Raw genomic sequence first — 26,968 nt, forward strand, 5'->3', positions numbered from 1 at the left:
GGGGGGAGGGGAGTACCACTGGGTGCACTGCATCGAGGGACCACTGCTGGGGGCTCTGTATAAAGGGCAATACTTGGGGTACTGCATAGGGGGAGACTACAACTGGGGCCACTATTTAAGGGGCATTGCATAAGGGTTACCACTATTGGGGGCACTGCATGGGGGGTGGACTGCTACTGGGGGCACTATATAAGGGGCACTGCATAGGTGGTACCACTATTGGGGGCACTATATAAGGGGCTTACTACTGTGGGCACAAGGGGCACTGCACAGGGGGGACCACTACTGGGGGCACTATATAAGGGGCTTACTACTGGGGGCACAAGGGGCACTGCATAGGGGGGTATCACTACTGGGGGCACTACTGGAGGCCTGCATAAGGGTGTTCTCTCCTGTGGCACACGGGGGCACTGCATATGGGCACTACGACAGGGGGCTGCCCCTAAACTTTATTTTTACCTTACATTAATCCCATATGGACCCACCTCCTCCCTGAAACACTTGAGGGGGGCGGCGCCGTAGCACGCACGTTCTTCGGGCACCCTGGCTACACGCTACTCCTCTGCCAGGGCCACCTGCATGCATTTGCCCCCCAGGCTAAAAGTTGCCAGCCAGCCCATGCGCACCATCCAGTACAAATGGAAGGCTGAGATTAGCATTCGCATATTCTAATGCTACTTTAACAACCATCACTGAATCAGGCCTTTAGATGTGTTGTCATGGGGCTCTCCAGCAGTAGGGGAGGGGCAGTATTCTAGTATTTTAGAGAAAAGTTTTAAATACACCTATAAAATGAGTGATTTATTGTATTGTGCATTATATATTGTGTTGGATTCATGTTTTTTTTAGCAATAATTTTAAGGCTTTTAAGACTTCTTCAGAACGATGGTTTCATTGAGTAGAGAGTTTTAGGGCTTCAGACTTAGGTGCCTATTCATGATTACATAATTATCACTAGTGATAATTATGTTTTAAACTCGCCACGAGTTTAAAAAATATTTTGGAGGCATTCATCATGCCTCACTAACAAAAGTATCACTTCCGTGTAAACGGCAGCTTGTGCATGGTGTCGGATACTGTACACCATCTCAGAGTGACATACAGTATCACTCACAAGTTCTGAAAAAATGCTTTTTCTGATCTTGATGAATTACCCAATTTCTACATCCCCATACTAAAGTATGGGGACTGTGGAAATTATCGGGGCAGAATTGTATCCAGGAGATATCAGTGATATCTCCTGCGTTACACTGTTAATTAATAGCCCTGACCCATAATTTTTACAAAGGTAGGGGAAAATTTTAATTTTGTCTAACAAAGTTCCTCTGTGTCTGGTCTTTTTTTTTCCCAAAGGGCAATGCAAAATAGTGAACTTCAACTTGTTAATCTTGAAAATAGCTAATAAAATTTGAGCAGGCCGAGTGGTCGCAAATGACACCAAGCAAGTAGTTAACTATCAAATGTACTACTTATTTGTGGCCATCCCAAAATTTAGTCAAAGCAGTGGATTTTCTCCACTAAAAAAAGTTTTTTACTGTGGGCCTGATTCAGCAAGCAACGCAAGTGTGTGCACGCACGCACCCAGCCGCTGAGCGATTATGCTAATTAATGCATATGCACAGAGGTCCTGATTCAGAGCCGGACGCTATTTGCGGACACTCGTTCAGAAAAAGGGGCTGGCTATTTAAATTGAGCTCTCGCTCTCTGCGGTCTGTTGACGCCTCTATGTCTGAGCGAGCGAGCGAAACATGCGCTCGCTATTTTGTAAAGACGCCCCTTGGCCGCTCGCATCATACGCCATCTCCGCTATATATTTGATTAATCGAGTACATCGAAAGGCATATGAACTGCTCGCTATTCTTGTGGTAGCATTTTCCTACCGCAATCATGCGAGCAGTTCAGGCTAAAAGACAACCAAGTGATGTGGTCGATGACGCTGCTTTGTTAATTATGTACACCCTTAAAACACCCAGTTTGACTGTTTGGCACGCCTGCATTCGGATCTCCCCTCCCCGTTTTCAAGCACCTTCCCCTGTTACCACCCACAAACGCCTCATTCTGTCACTCAAATTAGCAGGCATTCGCTATTTTGCGAGCACACGATTTCCGACCGCACTGACTGGTTGGCGCATGCACATTACAACAACCCATACGCATGCGCAGATGTGCGAACATCGCTCGGAGTGAACGAGCGGCCCTGAATCAGGCCCAGAGACCGCAGCACAAGATGCAGATGCCCAGCAATACATAGTTCCACCCATCTCCCTTTAGTCAATGCTCAATCAGTATGCAGGATAGCTCTAACATTGGTAACATCAAGAACCATCGGACCCAGACGCACAATAGAGGATGACCTGACCTGGCACAGGCTTTTGGCCACGTCCTGTGTGTACGGAGTAGTCTGGCTGCGTATGCCATGGTGGAGCGGGGGACCTACTTGATGCAGCAGGTCCGGTGCTGGCATCTTTACGAGGATGGGGGGTGAACGACACTGGCAGGGTTCGTTGGAGGAAGGTGGGGGGCTCTCTTCGCAGCCTGGAACTTTGTCAGCCTCTAAGGGCCTCATTCAGCAGCGGACACAATGCCGATGTTTATGCAGTTCGAGCGATTACTTGCCATTGAGCATGCGTGTAAGTTTCTCTGCGCAGCGATTGCATTGTGATTGTATTACGATTATGTATCTACAGAGGATCCATTTACAAAGAGAGTGTCATGTGGTCAGCGTTTGGGGGAGGTAACCATAGAGGGGTGGTTAGGTAAATGTAGGCACATTTGACCATTTAAATGCCATTATATAAATTAGGCATTAGGCATGAGAGCTCACTCCTTGTCAGTAGAGCTGCTGAGTCTATGACTGGTCAGACCTGTCGCATATGAAGCATGGCTGTCTGCTGTGCGTAGATGATACTGATGTTTACGCTGTTGCACACAGTCGTACGGCAGTGGCATAACTATAAATTTTGCTCCCCCATGCCAAAAAAGTTTCAGGCGCCCCCCCCCGCCAAAAGATCAAACACACCCAAAGACTACATTTACGGTGTGTGGTTACATGATACAGCAACGTTCCTTACACATTATGAAACACTAAGTAATGCCACTTATAACACAGTGTGCCACACCAGAATGCCCCTTACAACACATTATGCCACAGCGGAGTGCCCCTTACAACACATTATGCCACACAGCAATGCCCCTTACACATCCCACACAATAATGCCACATATAACACATAATGACAAATTTATGCCATGCTGTAATGCCCCTATTTCACATTATGCCACACTGTAATGCCACATACAACAGATTATGCCACATACAACACATTATGCTACACAGTAATGCCCCTTACACATATGCCACACAGTAATGCCCCTAATAGCACATTGTGCACACAGTAATGCCAAATACATATTATGCCAAACAGTAATGCCCATTATATCCCACCCTGACAGATCTACTTCACCAACCCTCCTTTCTGCTCCTGCCAGTCCGTCACCTCTGCTCAAGACAGGTTGCACAGTTTTTATGTCCGTGTAGAACCAGATTATTGGGAACATAGTTTATAACCTGTAAACTGTGTATCAAATTAGTGCCCCTTATACAGTGCCCCCTGTAGTTGTGCCCCAAAATGCAATGCCCCTATACTAGTGCCCCTTATGCAATGCCCCCTGTAGTAGTGCCCCTTATGCAATGCCCCCTGTAGTAGTGCCCCTTTTGCAATGTCCCCTGAAGTAGTGCCCCTTATGCAATGCCCCCTGTAGTAGTGCCCATTATGCAGGGCCCCCTGTAGTAGTGCCCATTATGCCGGGCCCCCTGTAGTAGTGCCCATTATGCCGGGCCCCCTGTAGTAGTGCCCCTTATGCAATGCCCCCTGTAGTAGTGCCCCTTTTGCAATGTCCCCTGAAGTAGTGCCCCTTATGCAATGCCCCCTGTAGTAGTGCCCATTATGCAGGGCCCCCTGTAGTAGTGCCCATTATGCCGGGCCCCCTGTAGTAGTGCCCATTATGCAGGGCCCCCTGTAGTAGTGCCCCTTCTAGCAGTTAGCCCCCTGTAGTTAGCCCCCTGTAGTTAGCCACCTGTAGTTAGCCGCCTGTAGTGCCCCTTCTAATAGTTAGCCACCTGTAATTAGCCCCTTGTAGTTAGCCCCCTGTAGTTAGCCCCCTGTAGTTAGCCCCCTGTAGTTGCTCCCCCCCTCCGCGCGCACACAAACAAACACACACACAAAAGAAAAAAACACAAACACTTACCTTTATCCCCGCTCCAGTGCTGCTGCCGTCCATACCCCGGCGTCCGCTCCTCTGCACTATGGGAGTGACGTCATGACATCACTCCCATAGTGCCCTGCGAGACCCGGAAGACGGAGGGAGCTCCGTCCTCCGGCTGCCGCCGGGGGTTTGCATAGGAGCCGGGCGCCCGCTGGTAACACACTCAGCGGGTGCCCGGCAGATGGAGGGTGCAGGGGGTGCGACCGCACCCCCTGCACCCTCTGTAGTTACTACTACTGCCTCCGTCGCCCCCAAGCTACCCAGCGCCTCCAAGCCACCGCGGGGGCTGCGGGGGCAGTAGTTACACCACTGTCATACGGATATGAGAAGGCAGCAGTGAGCGTCTTTATGATCGGGTCAGCTTTGGAAGGAAGCATTAGCATATTTTAGCAACTGCAATCCATTAGCTACTGTTTTGAATTTGCATTTGTGTCCGCTTCTGAATCAGGCACTAAGTCAAGTTCTTGTGACAAGGAAGGCAAAATTTAGCAAAATGGAGCATTATCAGAGCATGCTGTTTTAGATATCCCATGTAGAAATCTGTGAGAAATACACATTTAATCAATACAAAAGTATTTAGAGGGGAGGAGGAAACAACAAAAATAACTTTGAAGGAGATGCCAATAGAAGTATTTAAGAGGGGATTCAAAGAACACCATCCATAACAATCTAATGTAGTTCTGAAAGCTACAGTATTAAGCTTATTCAGAAACTGAGATTACAATGTAACATGTCATAGTTTTGCAGGCACATATACTTTTAAAGTGAATATTCTCTTTATTATCCCTTTTAGAAATAAGGAATAACCCTCTATGTCACATTACTTTTGCTGACAGATCAAGGAAATAAAACTTGACAGCAAGATAATCATGTCATGGTCTTCACTCAGTGACAGAGGGCCTGATTCAGCAAGGATCGCTATTACAATTGCAATAGCGATTACGTACGCAGTCTCACTTTGTAGATATGCTAATTATTGCAATCGCAATGCCATACGCAGTCTAGCATTAGGATGACCCCCTTACCTTACACACATCTGTAATACTTAGCAAGACTGCAAAACCATCGGTAACATCGAGTACATTCGAAGCCTCGCGTACACTTGCACAAGGTCTGACTGCTAACCGCAGCACACACAGTGAGAGCCCAAGCTGCATATGGCATCGCAGTGGCTAATTTATGCACGCCCCTGCAACAGCGTTCAAACACACTGGCATGCCTGCGTTTTGCCGACCCCTCCCCCCCGTCACTACCCCCAAACAGTGCCTACTATCAATCACTCTGCGATGGGTCTGCATAGTCACTGCAATTGCAGTCCCGTTCACAGTGGAGTGTTCGCACACACACACTCCGATGCATGCGCAGGACACAAAAATCGTCCGATTGCATGCGTAATTACAATAGCAATCCTTGCTGAATCAGGCCCATAGTTATTTGGTTTGCTTGTGTTTAGCCCGTTGATATATATATAGTTAGATAGATAGATAGATAGATAGATATGAACTGTATATATATGCCCCCCCACACAGTGGTATCCTCAATTCAAATTATGCTACACAATAGCACAATCTTATTCACATTACACCACCACACATGGGACCTCATTCAGAGTCTCTCGCTAAGGCACGCTCGCTCGCTGGGAGCGATATTCGCACATATACGCATGCGTATAATTTGCAGTGCGCGTGCGCAAGTTATTCATTGCGATCTGATTTTGGTAGCTCGCAAGCCACTTTCAGGTCGCTGCTTTGAGTGACAGATAGTGCCATTTGGGTGGTAACAGGGGAAAGTGCTTGTGAATGGGGGTGTGGATGTGCGAACGCTGGCGTGTCAGGCCACCAAAACGCCGTTTAAAGGGAGTGCATAATTTACAAAGTAGTGTCATGGTACACGTCACCTGAATGTATTTCAACCAGCACTGATCGCAGTGCTTGCGGCAAGCTAAGGCAACCCCAAGGGCTGTGAGCAGCTCCGATGGCTCTCGATGGTCCCGATTAATGCATCATTTCCCGGAAATGACGTCTCTTGCGAGTGACAAGGGGGCGTCTTTATACACTTGCAAGCGCACTTTGCCGTAGCTTGCTAAAACATAGTAGGCATCCTTACGAGATGCAGTGCGAGCACTTGATTACAATATCCGGCCCCTTTTTGCCAGCGAGCGATGACATCTTGCATTGACTCTTGCATTGACTCTGAATGAGGTCCATAGTTCTCCAGATTGACATTACAACACATAGTAGTGTCCCTTATTCATGTTGTGACACACAGTAGTGCCCTTTTGACACAATGTCCACATTAGTGCCCCTTATACACAAAGGGCCTGATTCAGACCCGCTCGCAAGCGCATAGCGCTCGCAAGCCATTCGATGGCTGGCCAGTGCACATGCATGGCGTGCGAGCGCAAAAAGCACTCACTCCGGCGCTTACAACAAACGGGGCAGCTGTCGATGTTGATCGACAGCTCGCCCTGTTTTGTAGGCGGGGAGGGAGATGGCTGGGCAAACGGAGGCGTTCCTGAAGGAACGCCTGCCGTTTGTGGGCGGCCCTACTGACATCACTCGTGATGTCAGTAGGTGGAATTCCTGCTCTAGGAGGCCGCAACTTAAAAAACAAGAGCCCACCCTGATTCAGAGCAAGCGTTCGCTTTTTGCGAGCGGCTCTGAATCAGGGCCAATGTCCACAGTAGTAGTGCCCCTTATACAATGCCCACAGCCACAGTTTAAAGTGGTCCTGGAGAGGTGGAACTCATCTCTCCTACCGCCTACCCCCCTCCCCCACCACCACCCTAGTCTCACAGGCCAAAACAAGTATGAAAACTTTTCTCTACACACACACACACACACACACACTCTGTTGGAAATAGTAAAGTGAATGGCTGGGGGCCGTCTAGCATTGGGGCTATGACAATATGAAATACAATTTAGATGCTTTTTTTTAGCACTCCTGCCAGCAGCTGAGACTACAATGTTAGATAACTTAAAAAGAAAAAAAAATGTTTTATATCATTCCAAAAAACTAGTTTGTCACTTGGATGCCCAATGTTTTTTGCAACCCCTATGTACTGCTTTGGTTGGTTCTTTCCTTACCTATATGCTGGAATTGGGCCTCCCTAAGCAGACAGTGAGTGGCTCTCTGTCTGTGAGACTTCTGTGCAGGGACTTGGTGGAGGTGGTACTAGTTCCACCTACCATTAGAGGTGACTGAACTCAGTTCCACCCCATTCCTGCCCACTTCAACCCCTGCCCACAGCAGTAGTTCCCTTTATGCATGCCTTCTATAGTCAGGCCCGGCAACAGGGGGGACTAAAGGGACATCCATACCAGGCCCTGAGGTCCAGTGGTGCCCCGAGGTCCAGATGGGCACAAAATGGGGCCGGGGATTCACTGTTCCAGGTGCAGCTGCCAGGACCCACAACCGCCACCCAGCCCCAGCTCCCTTGTAGCCTGGTCCGGGCAGTGCTGGGCTCTTCCAGGTGGCTCAGCTTTGGCCTTGGCAGGGTATGACATTTACATCTGCAACGCGGTGGCATGACATCATTAGTCACAATGCCACATGTCTTCCGTGCAGAAGTGGATAGATCTCCGGCCGGCCATCAAGTGGTAAGTATTTGATGCTGTCGTTAGGGCTGGGGATGGAAGAAGGTGCAGGGGGCAGAGGAAGGTGACAGGGGTTGGGATGGAAGGTGATGGATTGGACGTTGAGGAAGGTGATAGTGCCTGGTGATGGAAGAAGGTGAAGGAGGCTGGGGGCAGAGAAAGGGGATGGGGCTGGGGGCAGAAGGTGACAGGTACTGGAAACAGAGGAAGGTGAAGGGGCAGAGGAAGGTGACAGGGGTTGGGATGGGAAGGTGATGGATTGGATGCTGAGGAAGGTAATGGTGCCTGGTGATGTAGGAAGGTGAAGGAGGCTGGGGGCAGAGAAAGGGGATGGGGGCTGGGGGCAGAAGCTGACAGGGACTGGAATCAGAGGAAGGTGATGGTGCCTGGGGATGGAGGAAGGTGAAGGGGCAAAGGAAGATGAAGGGGTTGGGGGCTGAGGAAGGTTATGTGGGTTGGAGGCAGAAGGTGACAGGGGCTGGATACAGACAAAGGTGATGGTGTCTAGTGATGGAGGAAGGTGGAGGGCTGGAGGCAGAAGGTGATAGGGTCTGGGGATGATGAGAAGGCTTCTGAGCTAAGGATGGTGATGAGAGGCTGAATTTGAGGAAGGAGATGAGAGGCTGGCAACTGAGGATGGCCAGCTGCAGACACCATCCCTCCTATCCCTGAGGCATCCACAGCACTGTCATCAAGAAGACCTTGCAAGATACAGCAGACAAGATCTATAGCCTGCATCATCAGCAGCAGAGAGACAGTGTGGTGAGTCATAATGTATTTTTACTTTATGTAAAGGCTCTCATATCTTTCAGTTAACTTTTTCATGTTTCATATCGCACATGCAGGGCAGGGATGTGTGGGATCAGGGGTGTTGGTGAGAAGGTGGGGCCTCCAGAGACGACAGTGTACCAGGCCCTGAGATTTCTGTTGCCGCCCCTGACTATAGTAGTGTCCCTTAGCAATGCCTCCAATAGTAGTGTCCCTTATGCAGTGCCCCCAGTAGTGGTGCCCCTTATACAGTGCCCACAGTAGTGGTGCCCCTTTTGCAATGCTCCCATTAGTAGTGCCCTTATTGGTAGTGCCACTTATGCAGTGCCCCCCAGTAGTGGTGCCCCTTATCTAGTGCCCCCAGTGGTAGTGCCCCTTATGCAGAGCCCAGAGTAGTTGTTCCCCTTTATGCAGTGCCCCAAGGAGCGGTGTCCCTTATGCAGTGCCCCCATTAGTAGTGCCCCCAGTAGTAGTGCTCTAGTAGTAATGCCCCATTAGTAGTACCCCCAGTAGTAATGCCCCCAGTGGTAGTGCCCCTTACACAATAAAGAAACCCACAATACTTACCTTAAGCCCGACTCCTGTGTCCACTACTGTCCGACTGCTCCTCACAGTGGTTGGTCCTTTCAACCACTGCGGGAGCCGGAAGGCAGAGCTCAGGAGAGGGTTCCAGCCTCCATCTGCCGCTGTAGGGAAGGAGCCAGGAACCCACTGGTAACAAAATCTCAGCGGGCGCCCGGAAAATAGAGTAGGCAGTGGTGGTGCCTCTCCAGCCTGGTGCCTCCCTGCGGCACAGGGCTGGCTGAGAGCATTGCATCGGCCCAGGTTGACATAAGAGATGTGGGGGCTTGGATTTCCAAAAACCAAGCCCACCCAAACCTCCACGATCCGATGAATCTAAAAGGTGGCTTGGATGTTGCCGCCTTGCTCGGATTCTAAGTTGAGGTAAAACACCATCATCCTAGAATTGGATTCTCGTGGATTTTGGATTCTATAGAAGTCACTCCTGTGGTGATTCAGGCACCATTTCACACTGACTAGGTTGACGTGTCCAGTGGCTGCTGTGCTGTGTTCATCCTCTTCACTTCCACTGGCTGCTGCTGTGCAGTGTCCATTCCAATCCCTGTGTACAGTGGCTGCTGCTGTGTTCATCCACTCCATGTGTCCAGTGTCTGCTGTGCTACTGTGTCCATCCTCTCCACCTACAGTGGCTGCTGCTGTGCTGTGTCCTCTTCTGTCTCTGTGTTCAGGAGCTGCTGCTGTGTTCAGTGGCTGTTATGTCCAGCCTCTCTGTGTTAATATTGGCAAAGCTAGTTTTACAGTACAGGCAGATAGCAAATCATTACTGCAGGAATTATTATAGTAGTCACACAGTGGTGCTGCACTTTGACTCCGCAGTCCATACCCCATTGCGATATAAGCAGTGTGACTCCGCAGTCATCATTTGCATAAAAAGTAAAAAAACAATAAGTAAAAAAAAATTGTTTATACAGTCTGTGTGCGCTATCCCCAGTGCATCTTTATTCACATTCATATAAGCTCTGTGAATACACGGAGTGTTTAGCATTTAAAAAAGTTGAAAAAAAAATGTATTCTATTGTTATTTGTACTATGTCTGTGTGCTCTCCTGCACTGCATTTTGTTCACGTACATATAAGCGCTGCAAATGCACGCCGTGTCAGCTCAGCTGCACATTTAAAAAGGTTGAAAAAATATTTATTTCTATTGTTGTTAGTACTACATCTGTGCACTGTGCCCCAGTGTGTTTGTTCACGTACATATAATTGCTGTGACTGCACGCAGTGTCAACTGAGCTACACATTTATAAACGTTGAAAAAAAATAATTTCTTCTATTGTTGTTTGAACTGTGTCTGTACACTGTCCCAGTGTATCTTGTTCACGTATGTATAAGTGCTGTGAACGCACAAAGTGTCAGCTGGGCTGCACATTTTAAAAAGTGGAAAATGGATAATTTCTTCTATTTTTGTGGAAAAAAATAATTATTTCTACTGTATGTACTACATCTGTGCGCTGCCCCTAGTGTGTTTTGTTCACGTACATATAATTGCTGTGACAGCATGCAGTGTCAGCTGAGCCATGCATTTTAAAAAGTGGAAAATAGATAATTTCTTCTATTTTTGTTTGTTTGTAGTTGTACTAAGTCTGTTTATTATTCTTTGATAACTCTATAATATGGATAATGATAATTTGAAAGAAAAGAAGAAACAGCAAGCTAATGCTAGTGCTGCAGCTGCTGCCACCAGTCATCATGACGAACCTAATACTAGTCCTTCAAAAATCAATATGTTACAGTGGTAAAGAAATAAACACCTCTAACGAAGAGAAAGTTTATTGCAGAAAAAATATAAAATTAGCAACATGCCATGCATCACACGCAGTGGCAAGCAAAGGCGCAGGCCTTGGCCTTTATTAATGAGTGGTTTTTCTGCAACTGCTGTCAGGGAGGCATTTTCTTCTGTCTCTCATGATGATGATGCAAGCCATTCTCACTCAGAGTGTAGAAAAGCTGTCAAAAAAATTAAAACTGGAAATGAAAATCCAAACCACTAAGTTAGTAGAGCAAACTGTGTGTTGAGAAACATCGCAAATCACTAATGAGAGTCTTAATTGTGTCCATGAGTGCTGTGTAAGTCTGACCTTTGTGAACTCATAGTGAACTCATGCCTCCAGATCTGCACCCTCTGCCAATGTTGCAATGAGCAGCACAAATCAAGAAGTTGCTATCCTAAACATTGAGGATTCTACAGTAAAAGTGCAACAGAATAAGGGGATAGCTGACACAGGTGCTAATGAGGATGTTGATGATTAGGATGTTTTTTGTAAGTGAGGCACCAATGGAAGCAGTTCTTGCCCGTGATAAAAGGCCATTGTTATGCCTGGGCATAAGATGAAAAAATCCACTTCTTAAGTGTGGAATAATTTTTACCCAAAGCTGGACAACAATTGTCTTGCCATCTGTAGCAGTTTTAAAGCCACAGTAAGCAGAGGTAGGGACTTAAACCACCTATGAACCTCCTCCCTGTTATGTCATTTGCAGCGTGTGCATGAAAAGTTTATGGCAAAATCAGAAACTTATGCTAAAAAAGTAGCAACAAGCAGTCTATCATCAACTAGCTCCCTTCTCTTTGCTAGATCCAAGCATCTGCAAACTCCACCACCAACACCTTTATCATGATTGGAACTAGCTCTGCATTCAATGTGATAAGGATAATTGAGTCCAGGAATCCTTAGAATAATGCTTGAGCACTTGAGCATGTGGATCTTCATCACAGAAGGGGACCAAGAAGACTACTACTAGTAGTAGTTTAAAAAAGCAATTGACTGTTAATACTTTGATAGATGAAGCAAGTATGAAAGCTGTCACTCAGTCACATAGCAGATCACTGACACTATGATGGCTATGCTAGTTCTAGATGGTGCAATTATAGAAATTGAGAATGAGGGGGATATCTGATGCTAATGAGGATGTTGATGATGGGGATGTTGTTTGTGTAAATCAGCCACCAGTGGCAGCAGTTCTTGCTCATGATAAAAAGAAAGCCATTGTCATACCTGAGCATAAGACCAGAAAAGCCACCTTTTGGGTGTGGAATTATTTTCACCCAAATCCTGACAACGTTTGCGAAGGCATCTGTACCATTTGTGAAGCCAAAGTTAGTAGATATAGGGACATTAAACATCTAGGCACCTCCTCCCTGTTACAATATTTGCAGCAAGTTCATGCTATTTTTTTAACAAAATTATAATAATTTGTAAAATAATAAGGAGCAGTCCAGTATCAGCTTCCAGTAGTTTGGACCAGCACATGTAATCTCCACCACCAACACCATCATCATCATCAACCTCCTCCTTAATGATTGGAGGTAGTCCTTCCCAAAAAATTTTTGTGGGGGCTGAAACAAACCAAGGACTTTAGCCACAATAGTATCAGTCCATGTCGCTAAAGTGCTTGGTTTGTCCTTTTGAATATCCAACATAAGGGTGGGTGGGAGTGCCCAAAGACAATTCCATCTTGCACCACATTTCTTTTCATAATGGGCTGTATTTTTGGGGGGCATATGGGACTGGTTTTTTTTTGCATAGACACACATTTTTATTGTTTGTTGCTCTAATACCTGTACATTATTACACATTTTTAAAACTAATACAATGTTAATGGCCAAGGATTCCCAACAAGGGTTAGAGAAAAAGTCACATTAGGTAATATTAGGAGGCTGACCTGCTGGCCATATCACACCCCCCCTCTTTCCTCATAAATTTTCTTCTTCATTCATACAATTAAATTAACTAACTAATCAATCCTTTCTTCCTTTACCTGCTTTCCACTACATACGTACTCCATCTCTATTTCCATGCTCTGCCCTCAGGTCTCTGATCTAGTTCTTGATTAATGAAAACATTCTATAGCACAGTACAGTTTATATTAAACTGCCATTCTGTATGCCACTGCAGTGCCACTCTTGTTTCCTAGATGTGCCAGGTTTGAAGTTGAACTCCCACGTGTTTCTGCTGTTGCTTAGCTCAGTCAGCCAGTTAACTTGGAGCAACCTTTTCACCTAAACTGGATGAAAACAATGCTGTGAGGTGGTGAAAATTCATTGGAAATCACTAATGACTGGAAATTAATGTCATTAAGGTTAATAATACTGTAGGAACAAAAACAGGTCCAAATTCTGTGATTTTAGCTGTTTTTATAATTATTTGAAAAAAAATGCAGATCCAAAACCAAAACACGTGAGGGTGGTTTTGCAAAACCAGAACCAAAACTAAAACAGGAAAGTTAATGCAGATCCAAAAACAAAACATGGGGATCGTCGCACATCTCTAGTCACATTAGGTCAATTAGAAAAGAGAAAAGACATTGGAAAAGAGAATGTGGCCTTTCTACTAGTCACACTCATTTTTATCATGGCCTTAGCCAATACCATATAGTTAAGAAAGAATGGGAGTTTGTGAATGGACTTTGTTAATGCAGAGAAAAATAATAAAAAGTGAAGTGCTGTTGGGAGGCTAAATTGTGGGGTTCATCCAAAGTCCTGCTGTTTGAGTATAACAGAAAGTAGCCAATGTGAGCACATTAACAATTTTTCAATTAAAAAAGAAGTATTATAAATCCAGACATGTTTTAGGAAGGAAAGGGTAAAGGAATAGGAGACTGTTCCTGTATTCAGAGATAGTGGGAATAAGTTGATCCAATAAGATTTAGGGAGGAATTCAACAATTCTCAATAATTTTTCGGGTGCAAAAAAATTGGACTTTTTCCCATTTTTTACTTTCAGGCAATTCAGTTAGAGCCCATTTTTTGCATCGGGAAAAAAAAGTTTTTGGATGAAAACACTTAGAAGTTCACAGACCTATGTGTTTTTATTGCACAATACGTGAAAACTGGATAGTTATCGGATTTTTTTTTGGAGCCTGATGAGGTCACGGAAAAAAATCTCTGCAGGCGGCCACGTTTTGGGGCTAATTGGAAAGCCCGGAGGGGTCAATTAGCCTGCGATACAATGAATACAAGAATACAATGACTACAAGATGAATTATCATCTTAATGTGTCATCAGCAAGTACTATTCTGCCTTCAGCATCAATTTGTAATATGGGTAAGAGGTACAGTGGTGGGTAGATGTGTGATTAGTGACTTCCACAGATGTTAATGGAACATCTATTCTAAACACTGGGTAAAGTAAAACAGAAACTTGGAAGAAGAGTGCATATTTAATTTGGACTATTTTATATTAAGATGATTCCACTCCAGGAGGTAAATTTACTAAAGTGAGAGTTTTTAGAAGTGGAGATGTTGCCCATAGCAACCAATCAAATTCTACTTAACATTTAACTAGCACCTTCTACCAGATAATAGCTAGAATCTGATTGGTTGCTATGGGCAACATCTCCACTTCTAAAAACTCTTATTTTAGTAAATTTACGCCCAGGTGTCCCAATCTTATTAATTACTATGTTGCCAGAGCATATTGGGAAGAGCTCGGTGAGGTAGCACACTGGTTTTGCACCCTGCACCATAATAGTAAACTTATCAACACTTACCAATCTGAGGGTGATTTCTTTTTAAGGGCTGAGGAGTCCCTTGCTGTTTGTCTCCTTATTATCTTTGAGAAAAGCCAAGGCTATGTGAGCATTTGGGGAGAGGGCACACTGCTCAGTTTTTAATTATTAATGTATTTTTTATTTATTTTACACAGTGCATGGGACCTGGTACTTACAGATGAACAGTTTAGTGTGATTTGAAATGTTGCTGCAAGTGAGGTTCTCTTCCAAATAGATCACATTAAATTATTAGGACTATTCCCAATCTCCACTAGCTTTGCACAATGGGCTTTATTCAGATTTGGATACAAACGGAATCATAGAATGTGCCTGAAAAAAAGGCACATTTTTGTGACCCATTCAGATTTAAACTCCTTCCCCTTTACGTATCTGGGTCAGATGCAGTGGGATATACTGAAACTGGAGGCAGGCTTCTCTGTGAGCACAAAAAGAAAAAGGAAAAATTGCAGTATGCAATGCATACACATTTCATATAATGGCCAAATAGTACAGATAGTAAGGACGGTACTTTGCAAATGGCAGTTCATTGGCTGAACATTCATTGGTTAAGAGAGGCAAGCCTCCGCCTCTCAGCTAAAGTACATTCCCACCATTGAAGTCAATGGTGGGAACCACTCCTTGGCTGAGAGGCGGAGGCTTGCCTCTCTCAGCCAATGAACGTTCAGCCAATACATTTCTATGTGAAATGCTGCAGCTGGACCGTCATTCAGAAAGTACCATTCTTAGAGGATGGTTCTGTGACTGCTGAGTCTGCGCTTGTCATTTTTTTATTTTAAGAAGACTGTGGATGCCTATAGGGAACAAAGAGGACCAGACCAAAGGGGTAGGTGAGGTTTTTTTTTTTTCTTTACAAAAAAATTGACTCGGCTGTCTGCCCAGGGCTGGGGTCCCCTGGAGAAGGGAAACCCCTTTTTTTTGGGTGGTCCTCTCCTCCCCAGGGAACGCCGCCCTGGGCTGACAAGCCTGGGGTGCGAATGCGGCAGAAGGACCCAATGAAGCGGGTCCCTTGGCTGCAGCATTATACCCCTGCTAGAAAGAGTCTAGTGCTGGTTGTGGATACTACAGGGGACCCCTCCTAATTTTTCCTCTGTATTTTCACAACCAGGACTGGCTCAAAAAAGTATAGTGCTGGTTGTGCTTTTAGGGAGGACCCCATGTAATTTTTTATACTTTATTAGCTTTTTACAGAAAGAAGCCTACACAGGTCTAACTCGCACCTTGTAATGAAAGTTGCATTACAAGGTGTGAGTTTACCCACAGTTTAACTCACATGCCAGTCAAACTCGCACCCTATTACATTTGCAATTTGTGGGACAAACTTGCACCTTGAAAATGTGCAAGAAAGTACAACTTTGTACTCGCACTAAAACTCACACCCTGTTACATCCCGCCCAATGTGTCAGTTTCAGGAAAACAAATAAAGTTTTACTGTTTTGTAATGTGCTGGGGAAGACTCATCTTGAATATGCAGTGTCGTTTTGGATTTAAGTTTACATAGATGTTGCAACAGTAAGTACATTTGCACATTCATAATAACACACAAATTGCATGTGAACTTTTACATGCAAGATCACCAGAGCATAGCGCTCATATCGGTATACTCTCTACCTCATTCTTTCTCTGGAAACCTTGTTAACATTATCAGGGTTTCAAAGTTAACTTTGGGTATCAATGAGACACCCATCTATGGGTCTTGAATTAGAGCATTGATACCATATTTTGCTACCAGTGTGCCAGATAAAATCTAGTTAAGCTCAGTTTGCCAGTTCTACATATATATATATATATATATATATAGCTATATCTTTCAGACCCCTCCACTTGACCCTTATATGCCATCTGAACCCTCACTGTGCCCCATATATGCCATCAGACCCCTTCCTCCACATGCTCCTTTTATTTCACTCTAGCCAACTTCTGGCAGGGATTTGGAGAATAAGTGGGATCACTGTGCTATTGCAAAGATGGCTGAGGGAAGATGCAAGGAGATCAGTCAGTTCTGCACTCTAGCTTGTCTTTTTGAGGGTTATGATGACATATAAGGGGCTTGTGGAAGAGTGTGATTGCACATAAAGGGAATGTTGAGGAGTGTGATGGCACATAAAGGACATGAAGAGTCTGATGGCATAAAAGGGGAATGTGGAGGGGTCTGAAGTATATAAGATGCTCCTGGTCTAGTGTGATGGCTTATTATAGGAGTCATGTGTAAGATAATAGTGGTATATAAGGGGCATGTGGGATAACATGGTGGCATATACAGTAAGGGGTATGTGGAGAAGTATGATGGCATATAAGAGGCAAGTGGATATATATAAAAAGGGTCTGGTTGTTTTTATATTACATTTTACAATTATTGTGCTAATTTATTTTAACAGTGTGATCTTATTTCTTTCAAATATCCATTACACTATTCAAAAAACAATTATATCCAATGTCACATTTTAGACAAAAAATAAAAGTACAATGATATAACCTACTGTAATCCTTCCAAATAGCATCCTTTCTAAATTCTAATAGTGTTCTACTGAATATTACATTACATATTCCACCACTCAGTTGTTGTACTCATCAGAAACATCTGTTGATTTGCATAATGTTTTTATTTTCTGAAAATATTCCTCCATGTGGTAGACCTTAATAATTTTTAAAAACATATTTCTGTAATTTTTTTCAGTTCAATAAATTCACTTTTATTTATTTTTTTAGATCACATCAGTCTGCCCACAGTGTCACGCTTGCCAACTTCTGTTAAAGCACTCTCCGCCACTAGCATTTCCTCTGCCTTCTCCCACCCAAAGGGCCCAGTTTTTGCAACCCATACCTCATCAGAGAACCAGGAGCCTATCAGTCTGTGCTACCTCAACTTACAGGACAAGGAGGGGAGAGATGTCAACCAGAATCTTGTCACGAAGGAGACCAGACCAAGAACAAAGTCTGACCCCACACACAAGGGGTCATCCAGTCAACATGGAATGGAGGGGACCAAGAATCCGCCCGAGGTCTGCAGGTCCCGTTCCTTCACTATGGATACCCAGGTGAAATTGGAGAGCATCCAGTTCTTTTGTGACTCCTGCAAGGCCAAAATGAAGAGCCAATTGGGAGGAGGCGGTGCGAATATGAAGTGTATTAACTCATGTGGGTCCTCCATCTGTAGGGACAATATGGTAGATCTCATATCCTTGCCGCCTCCTGAACATGTGAAAGGGAAAAAGGAAGAAGATGAGGACGAAGGAGAGATTGGGATGAATGAAATGGTGGTTAGGGAGACTGCAACCCTTTTGCCTTCTGCAGCACCCCCTCCACCAGGTTTTGGGGACAACAGTTCAGATGAGGAAGATTCAATGCGGATTGATCTAAAAAGTCAGGAAAAGGGCAGGGAAAAGGAAAAACTCAGTGTGATGTCAGTATGTGGTTATGAAGAGTTACCAGTCACCTTAATTGACAATGTCCAGACACGGACAGTCAGAGACCATGCAAGGGAACTGGATGATGCTCTGGTTTCCACTCTACAAGCTTTGGAAGCTCTTGCTGCTTCTGAAGATTACCCCAGTCCAACAACCCAGCCCACAACAGGTAACATAAAGTACCCTATATTTTGTAGCTGCTATTTTACTGTCAAAATTACATTGGAATATTTTCTGGAAAAATTAAATGTTAATTTCTGTAACTCAGGGGCCGAGCATTATTTTCATGCATATCTACTTTGTAGAGTCAAACTTATTTTTTTGCAACTAACTACTGTAGGCGATGTGTTACTGGAAAGGTAGTTAACAACCTTACAGACCTCATATGTATAACACAAGTTGCAAGAATGAGGAGTTTCCAGACAAGTACTCACCCTGTTCTCTCAATTAAGATCACCAGTATGACATTTCAGGTTGCAGACAAGGAATTGTTTCCAGAATTTCAACCACCATGATGAGTAATAAACAACCATGATAAGGAAACAAAAAATGACACTAAAAATAAAATATTTACCCAAATTCTCCCTGATATTACCCTTTTTAGTGCTGAGGCAATATGTGCCAAGTGCATTGATAAAAATTATTAAACTTTTAAATATTTGAAAATCTTACTGTGTGGTTTCCCTTGGTTATTAGCAGTCACCAGAAATTAAAAATGAAATGTTCTCCCTCTATAGTTCAAATTATGGGCTCTCCTCCTTAATTACTTAAGAGTTACACCAGCAATCAGCATATAAACCAGAATTATGTATTGTAAAATGTATTTGGAGCAACACATTTGGGGCTATTTTTCTGTGAAATCAACTTTGACACAATGGGTATGTGTCCTTATTTTTATTTACTTTCTTGTAGGTTGTATTGCAGAGCACTAGACAAAAAATATAGTTGCACTTACAAACTCCAGACAGTCAACTGAGTGGAATAAATAGAGGGCATGATTCAGAGATGGACGCAATGCTGATATTAATGCAGATTGAGTGATTGATTGCCATTGCACATGCAGAGGATTCACTCACAAAGTGATTGGCAGGTAGTCAGCGTTTGGGGGAGGTAAGGGGGGAGGTTAGAAAAACACAGACATGTTTGCCCATTGCATTGTTTTCTGGTCGTGCATAAATTAACGATTGGTGTCATTCTCACTGCAAAAGAGCCCTCCCCATGTCTGGAGACACGTTGTGGGCGCCTGATCTGCGTTCAATGTTTTTGATATTTCCGGTATTGTGCGTGAGTGGCATATGAGAGATTCTTTCAGTGGGCGTCTCTAAGCACTGGAGGGCAAGTGAGTAATTTAGCATATTTTTGCAATTGCGATCCGTAAGCAATCACAGTTACGATTGCATTAGCATACATCACTGAATCAGGCCCTAAGTCCCTTAATAGCTGTCACGACCAGGGTATCTCTTCCCAGGAGTCTGTGGTGCTTTCCAGTGTGGACGCTGTGCCATGGCCCTTCTGGCAGGGGAGCTGGTACTTGGAGACCGGCACTGGGTGCACGCAGGGGTCTGATGTCTGTGAGTCCTGCTGGCAGGGGTAATGCTATCAGCATCACCATGCTGCGGGTGTCTGGGGCGTGGCCAGCTTGCCTCAGGGCATGTGACATAGTGGGCCTATCTTGATGCATCAGGTGATCTCTCCCAGCCACTCATGCTCTACTGCTGGGTACTTAGGGGGGTTTGGAGCTCTTTGTAGTTGCCAGTGTAACCTGTTTCACAGCTTGATGTGAGAGAGTTCACTGTGCTTCTAAGCCTTGTTCCTGCTTCGGTGCTACCTCTGCCTCCTGTCAGCTAATTGGCTACAATAGATCTCCCAGCACCGCTCTGACCAGTTCCACAGCCTCCAGTGTGGTGGTGACTGCCCTGTCTCCCACAGGGTTCCCACTCCTGTGTTCTGAATCTGTCATTAACCCCTTGTGCAGCCATTCATCAAAGATATCTCATGCAAGTCATTCTACAGCATATCAGGATATCTCATTCAAGTCATATTTGCATAATTTCTGGATTTCACTTTAGACATCTCAGCCACTTTTCTGGACATTGACTTTGTTCTCTCCCTCTACAGTGTCCTATCATCCACATACCCCGGTTCTAAGTTTATTTACATTCGGACTCTAGTTACTATCTGTATATTTTCAAGTCTACTAATATCAATATAAAACAACCAACTTTCTAATTTAATGTGTTCCTGCTTCCACTTCTGTTTCCACCCCGGATCCACAAAAATCCCAGTCTGTAACAATAGCCCAGTCCGTAACAATAGCCTTTCAAATGAACAAAGGTTATTATTTATCAAACAGTGATAACCCCTTTTTCCATCTAAAAAGTTATCACTGCTTCTCTCTATTTTAGAAGAAGAAAGCCACAGAGTAATCATAGATTTATCCTGTGGTCCCTCTACTTACGCATTACTCCAAAGCCTGCTATGTGGATTGAGAAATGTGTGCAGTTTAACAAACTATGAAAAACTATGCTTTTCACAGTTTGAGTTAAAAACATAATACCATCTCAGAATAGTGTTATGCATACTTACAATGCGATTGGCATCCAAAGTCCGCTGCCTAATATTCTGCGAATAATTGAGCTTTTGGCTATCGCATGTGCAGAGCAAAGTAGGAATAAAGCAGAAGGGCCTAATTCAGAGTCATACACAGTGCCAATGTTTTTGCAAATCGAGCAATTTTATGCCACCATACTGTGTCTGAGTTGCACAGCGCATGCGTGAAGTTACATTACCGTAATCACACGCTGCTAGTCTGTATTCTCAGTTTGACTGACAGGCAGAGAGCATTTAGGGGAGAAAACGGGGCATGTCAGACAAAAAAACAGGCCTGTCTTGACCTTTTTAAGGAGTATTAAATTCTGCATCAGCGCAACAGTATTCACAAAACAGTACTGCGGCATCTCAATTATGCTAGCTATTTTAAGTGACTATAGACTCACTCAAGGGGGTAAATTTACAAGAATCGAGATCGGTCAAGTTTAGTTCTTTTTAATCTCGATTTGCATCCCTGAATCTCAGGTGATTTTCCCGTTTTTCTACTCGCATATTTACTAAGAAAAGAGTTTAGCTGAAAGTGAGATTGCCGATGGTGATGCAAATCAAGATATCTCCCCTGAGTTGCAAGTGAAGATGAGATTACTCACCTGAGATTGCAGTGTTTTCTCTCTTCCAAACTCACCCAAGCAAGCAACCTGCACATACAAGTGAGATATGTGTAAGCTGTGTGTGTGTTAAGACCTGTAAAAAATGGGTTAAATAATATAAAAAAAAGACATAGGATCCCCCCCTAAAGCTTAACCAGCCCTGGACTTGCCAGCCTGTAATAGTACCTGAAATTACGGGGAACAATCTGATAGAGCCAAAATCACTCCAGGGTTTGCGGCAGCGAGACCCTACCACAGGGTCTCGTCGCAAGCCCGATGGTCGCGATGGTCGCGACCATCATCATGGACGCTCGCTATAGTTGTGGGTGGTAACCCAGAGCTATGCAAGCGTCCATGAGGCCGCTCCAAGTTGAGGGAGGAGGGCCCTGATTCAAAGCGAGCGCTCTGGTCAGAGCGTTCGGCTCTGAATCAGGCTTTTTTTTTTTTTTTTTAACTGCCTCTCCACATTGTGGCAGGGAAACATTCTGTAATGCTGTTGTATGCATCAATATGGAATGTAAAGTACCAGAACAAAATAGTGACAAATAGAAAATAGATTACATAGACCCTAGTTAACCTGGCCCATGCACAAGCCTATTATATTTCAATCCTTCTGCTCATTTGACTACCTGACCTTGGTAAGTGGATATTTTTACCATATTTAAAAAAATTGTTCTAGATAAACAGTATATGCAACTATTATTTTTTTTTGTCTAGCACTTTCTAATCAAACCTACTATATACCCAACCAATGTGGCAGTGCTGCTTTGGATCCTATCTGAATCTTTAGAAGACGAATGGCTTGTATTTAAGCTTGACTTAAGCAATATTATGTTGCCATTTGTCTACGGGCCTGATTCAGCAAGGATCGCAACTGTGATCACGGCTGCGATTACGCATGCAGCCTCACTGCAATGATATGCTCATCCATTGCAATCGCTATGCCATCGCAGCACAACATAAGGATGCCCACCTTACCTTACACAGATCCGTAATGTTTAGCAAGACTGCAAAACCATCGGTGACATCGAGGACAATCAGAGCCTCATGCACACTTGTACAAGGTCAGACCTTACTCAGAAATTGCTAACCTCGTCGCACGCAGTGAAAGTCTAAGCTGCGTATGGCATCGCAGTGGATAATTTATGCACGCCGCTGCAACAGCATTCAAATGCACTGGCACGCCTGCATTTTGCCAACACCCCATCACCTCCCACAAACGACGCTTCCTGTCAATCACTCTGCACTGGGTCTGCGTAGTCATTGTGATTGCAGTCCTGATCACAGTGGCCGGTTTGCGTACGCACACTGCGATGCATGCACAGAACTCAACATTCAGCTTATTGCATGCGTAATCACAGTTGCGATCCTTGCTGAATCAGGCCCTATATCCATTCTTAGTGACCACCATTTTAAAAAGAGTATAAAAAAGCTGTTGAATATGGGTGCTCTAGGTGCAGTCTAATGATGGGTTGCTGATGTCAAAACAGAAGGCTGTGTAAGTTTTTTCAAAATATGAAAATAATAGATAGTGTGGGGTTATAATTCTTTTAATATGAACATTTATGTTTTTGTTAAGATCACTAAGTTATTCCAATATTCCTTTTTTCTAGGTCTCATAGTCCTTGCCGCCATCACTCCTGAGTCATCCCTAGATTCTGGTCATGAAACAAACTCTTCAGAATTGACTGATGTATCGGAGATGGTTACAGCTATGAAACAACATCACAACACTGCTTACTTCCTGGCCCACCACCTCACCAAGGAAAATCTACTTTCACGGAATGAACTCCCATTTAGAATTCAGACTTGTGCAGCTCAGGCTGTCCTCACTTCTCCTTATTCACTGGGTCACATGGAAACTAGCCCTGTATTAAAACCTGATTTTTTACAACAAAGTTTGATAGGGGCAGGCTTGCAACAAATGTCAACAGGTGCCCCTTTAAACTCATTATTTAATTTAAATAATGGAATATCCAGACTTAAATCTCCTGAAAAATCCAAGGAAGAACCTTGCTTTACAATTCCTATAATTACCTCAAAGATCTCAATGAGTCCCTTAAAAAAGAGGTCTAGCACAAATCTAACTTCCACTGAAGAGTCTTCAGAACAAACCTTGTCATCTTCAACTGAAAAGTATATCAGCAAAAGCATGAAAACACAGAGGGATAAAGATAGTAAAGAAGATAAAACATCTCCAGATATCCCATGTGATTGTCAGTTGTTACCAGGAGAGTCATCTCCAGCCACTTTGGGTGAAACTAGGCATGCGGGTCATGATGTTCTTCATTTATCTCCAACAGATGATGAGAGACTCCATGCCAAAGCTTGTTCTGCCAGGAGCTTGGAAGAGCAGCATGACAGCCACATAATTGCTGAAAATACAGAGATAAAGAAATCCTGTGTAAATGATTTAGGTTCACCAAACCTTATCAAAAGAAACCAAGATGCAAATGAGAATAGTCATCAACCAGAGAAAGTACCTTCTATGCCCAACAGCATTGTGATTACTAGAAACGATGCAAAATTAACCATTAAATCTGACACAGACATAGCAAAAATTTCACGGGTTTCTGAAAACGTGCCTACTCCAATTCAACTTGAGGAATGTGATGCCCCTGCCAAACCAAGGGCAAGAGCTCCCTTCAAGTTGCGGAAACTGTTTTCTGCCACATTCCCCACACGGTTGAGACGTGAAACTGATGAACGTCAAGCACAGCTGCGCAAGGTTAAACAGTATGAGATGGAGTTTCTTGAAGAACTGCTGAAGCCACAGGGTAAAGTAGGTGTTCAGCACCAAGAAATTCCATGCCCATTGGTGCCTGGACGCTGTTCATGCCAGGTACGTAGTAGTCCTGTACAAAAAGTGCCAGGTATGTCCAGAGAACAGAGACGCAGCTGTGATTGCAAACGTATCATAAGAGGCATACGTATCCAACCTAACCAACCTCTAGAATCTGTGCAAAGAGACAGAACAATAGTGAACAACACAGGTCATACAGGACTTCGGCTTGTACGTTCCTCCAGTCTTGAGTCCCGGGGCACGGAAATGATAACTTCATGTCTAACCACTTGTGCAGCACAGGGTAAAAGCACTCTTCAATACACAAAGCTGTCACAAAAATACAATGTCAATGAGGAAGAAAAAAATGAAGTGCCCTACAACCCACCTCCTACTAAGTCACAGAAGAAAGAGAGTGAACCCACTGTACATAAAAACAAAATACAAGATATATCAGGAAGCAGGGAGGAGAGAAAAATTCCACTTGTTCTCCAACGACAAGAAGATGTTTTTTCTGTTGAGACCAAATTGCCAGAAGAAGAAGCATTTTCAGGGGAAAAGTGCTGCCCTATTCGTCACTGCTTTAACTGTCGAAGATGTTCATCTACTGATGACAACAGTGACAGAGATGAATTATCCTACTCCATTCCTATGCAGATGCTTCCAGGAATGAGAATAAATCCAGAAGCTACACCTATTTTAAGCCAGACCCTTCAAGTACTAGATGCCAATGTGTGCAGTGGACCAGGAGATAATCAAACACAAGAGATTGATCTTCGTACTGCTACATTTGAAGGCAGTCTTGCCAAGGTGAATGCTTTACGTGGGCGTTCCTATTCCCTTCCTGATGGCTTCATGTCTGTGCAACTCGACACCAATGAACTACTTACTGTGCTGCGCCAGTGTCTGGTCAGCACTGAGGTTGGGGAGCCCAAGCTAGATGCAGTGCATCTTGGCCAACGCAAACAGGAGCTGACATTGCGCTTCAAAGAGTTTCGTGCATCCTGTAGGAGAATGGCTGGAGTAGATAAGAATCCAGAGCATATGTTGATTGCAGTGACTTGCAGCTTTAAGGTTCTCTGTGGCCTAATTGAGACTTTTGTAAAACTGGTGTTTGTGATCCGTTCAGAAAGTCAACGTCAGGAACTGTTGTGCAAGGTAGAAGAAGTGGTGAGAAATTACACATTTTTGCTCAGAGCAGCAGAAGAATCCAGTGCTCGGACCATTGGACAAAGTCAGACTGTAGTGGGACAGTTAGCCAAGCAATCTGCCACAGTGGCAACAGCAGTTAGCTCTTTCTCTCGTTCTATCAAAACTCTGATGAGCAAGTAGTGTGTGAAGATATGTTTGAACTTAATAACATGAGTTCCCTTTTAAATAGTTTCAGCCTTAATGTGGAAATGGGAAGATAATGAATATTAGTGATAGATTCTTATGAGGATTCAGTTAGGTGCATTTTAACTGTACAGAATATTGGAGCAGAAACCTTAAGCTCACTAAAGTTGTCACTGGTTAATAGGATTTTATGTTAATATGCTATATGCAGCTGCCAGACATCTGATTATCAAACTGAGGAGTCAATGTAGTAAGTCATGAATAGAGATAAAGTACTAACCATTCAGCTCCTAACAGTCATTTTACAAACACAGCCTGTAAACTTATAGGATCTGAATGGTTGACACTTTATTTCTCTACATTTTTGTCTCTCTCCAAGGCTTGATACATCTCCCCAGAAGTCTAGAATTGTAATTGTACAGGACATAACTACCTGTTCCACTGTGATATGGTATACAGTTAGGAATTTATGTAGTGTACCCTAAAAATGTCCACAACTGCAGGGAGGGAGGGTACTAGCCTGCATAATTTTCCTTCTTTGCTGCAAAAGGATTTTTTGTGTGGAGCATCAGCATAGGCCAAATATCTATATGAAAGGAAAGTAAGAATTAAATGCTTCTAAGTTTTATATATTCAATATAATCTTAGCATCACAAGTGTGAAGTTCTGTTGGAATACAACTCTTAGTAGATCTAATTTTTAAATTTAAATATAAAATAGTCTGCAGAGTACATTTAAATGTATTGTTAGTCTATAGTACCTACCTTATTTTTCTCAGTGCGTAGTATAGCAATTATATCTCGACATCTGGAATATTCCTTTTACACAGAGCATGACTGTTTGGTATAGCACCATAATGGAAGTGGTTTGCAATTGAACATCGTTTCTCTTAACATCCTAGGTAATGAGTTTACAGTTAAGACAAACTATGTGATCTGTTTGTAACTCAAAAAGAGGAATCAAAAACTGATAAATATATTTATGTAATAGATTTAATTCTGCACAATTATACATATTTAGTTGCCTTGGTGTAATGCTCTCCTAAAATACACTGTCAAATATTTTCTATGCTCATTTGGAAATCAGTATTGTTGAAAGAGTCAATTGAATTTCATGTCTACAGTACTATCTCTTTCACTCACCCCATTTTTATTTTGTGAAATGCTATTTTTAAAACCTAAAATACTGCTGAGTTTCACTTTGGTCTCTACTCAATTGATTGCAAATTATTTAGTGCCAGGAGGGAGCTCCCGTAGCTATTCAATTCTGCGTGCTGTTAGGTCGGGGAATGCCCGTTCTCCTGCCCCTTGCGCCTTAAACAGGGTGTTTAGTCACGATAACGGGCATTCTCTGACTAAACTTCCCAGTGCGATGTTGTTTCCGCTGCGCTAAGGGCAGAAAGCAGCATTGCGCCTGTACTTTTGTCGGATTTCTGCTCGCACCCCTGGAGGGGTGCGAGCAGAAATCCTTCACAGTTCGCAGAATTGAATAGCTTCGGGAGCTCCCTCCCAGCGCTATTTAATTTGCGATC

General features: G+C 43.8%; 1 protein-coding gene across 2 annotated transcripts in view; it reads left to right on the plus strand.

The window, feature by feature from the left end:
- The window catches only part of FRMPD3 (FERM and PDZ domain containing 3), a 746,708-nt gene extending 720,036 nt beyond the window's left edge, over positions 1 to 26,672 (plus strand). For both annotated transcript variants that reach the window (XM_088444300.1, XM_088444301.1), the window contains exons 14-15: positions 17,423 to 18,289; positions 22,934 to 26,672. In XM_088444300.1, the coding sequence (XP_088300426.1) occupies positions 17,423 to 18,289; positions 22,934 to 25,434 (3,368 nt within the window). In that variant the 3' untranslated portion in view covers positions 25,435 to 26,672. The remainder of the gene's footprint in view (positions 1 to 17,422; positions 18,290 to 22,933) is intronic.
- The last annotated feature ends 296 nt before the right edge of the window (positions 26,673 to 26,968 follow it).

The sequence above is a fragment of the Taudactylus pleione genome, unplaced genomic scaffold, assembly GCF_031769625.1.
Source record: "Taudactylus pleione unplaced genomic scaffold, aTauple2 ptg000352l, whole genome shotgun sequence".
Taxonomy (NCBI): domain Eukaryota; kingdom Metazoa; phylum Chordata; class Amphibia; order Anura; family Myobatrachidae; genus Taudactylus; species Taudactylus pleione.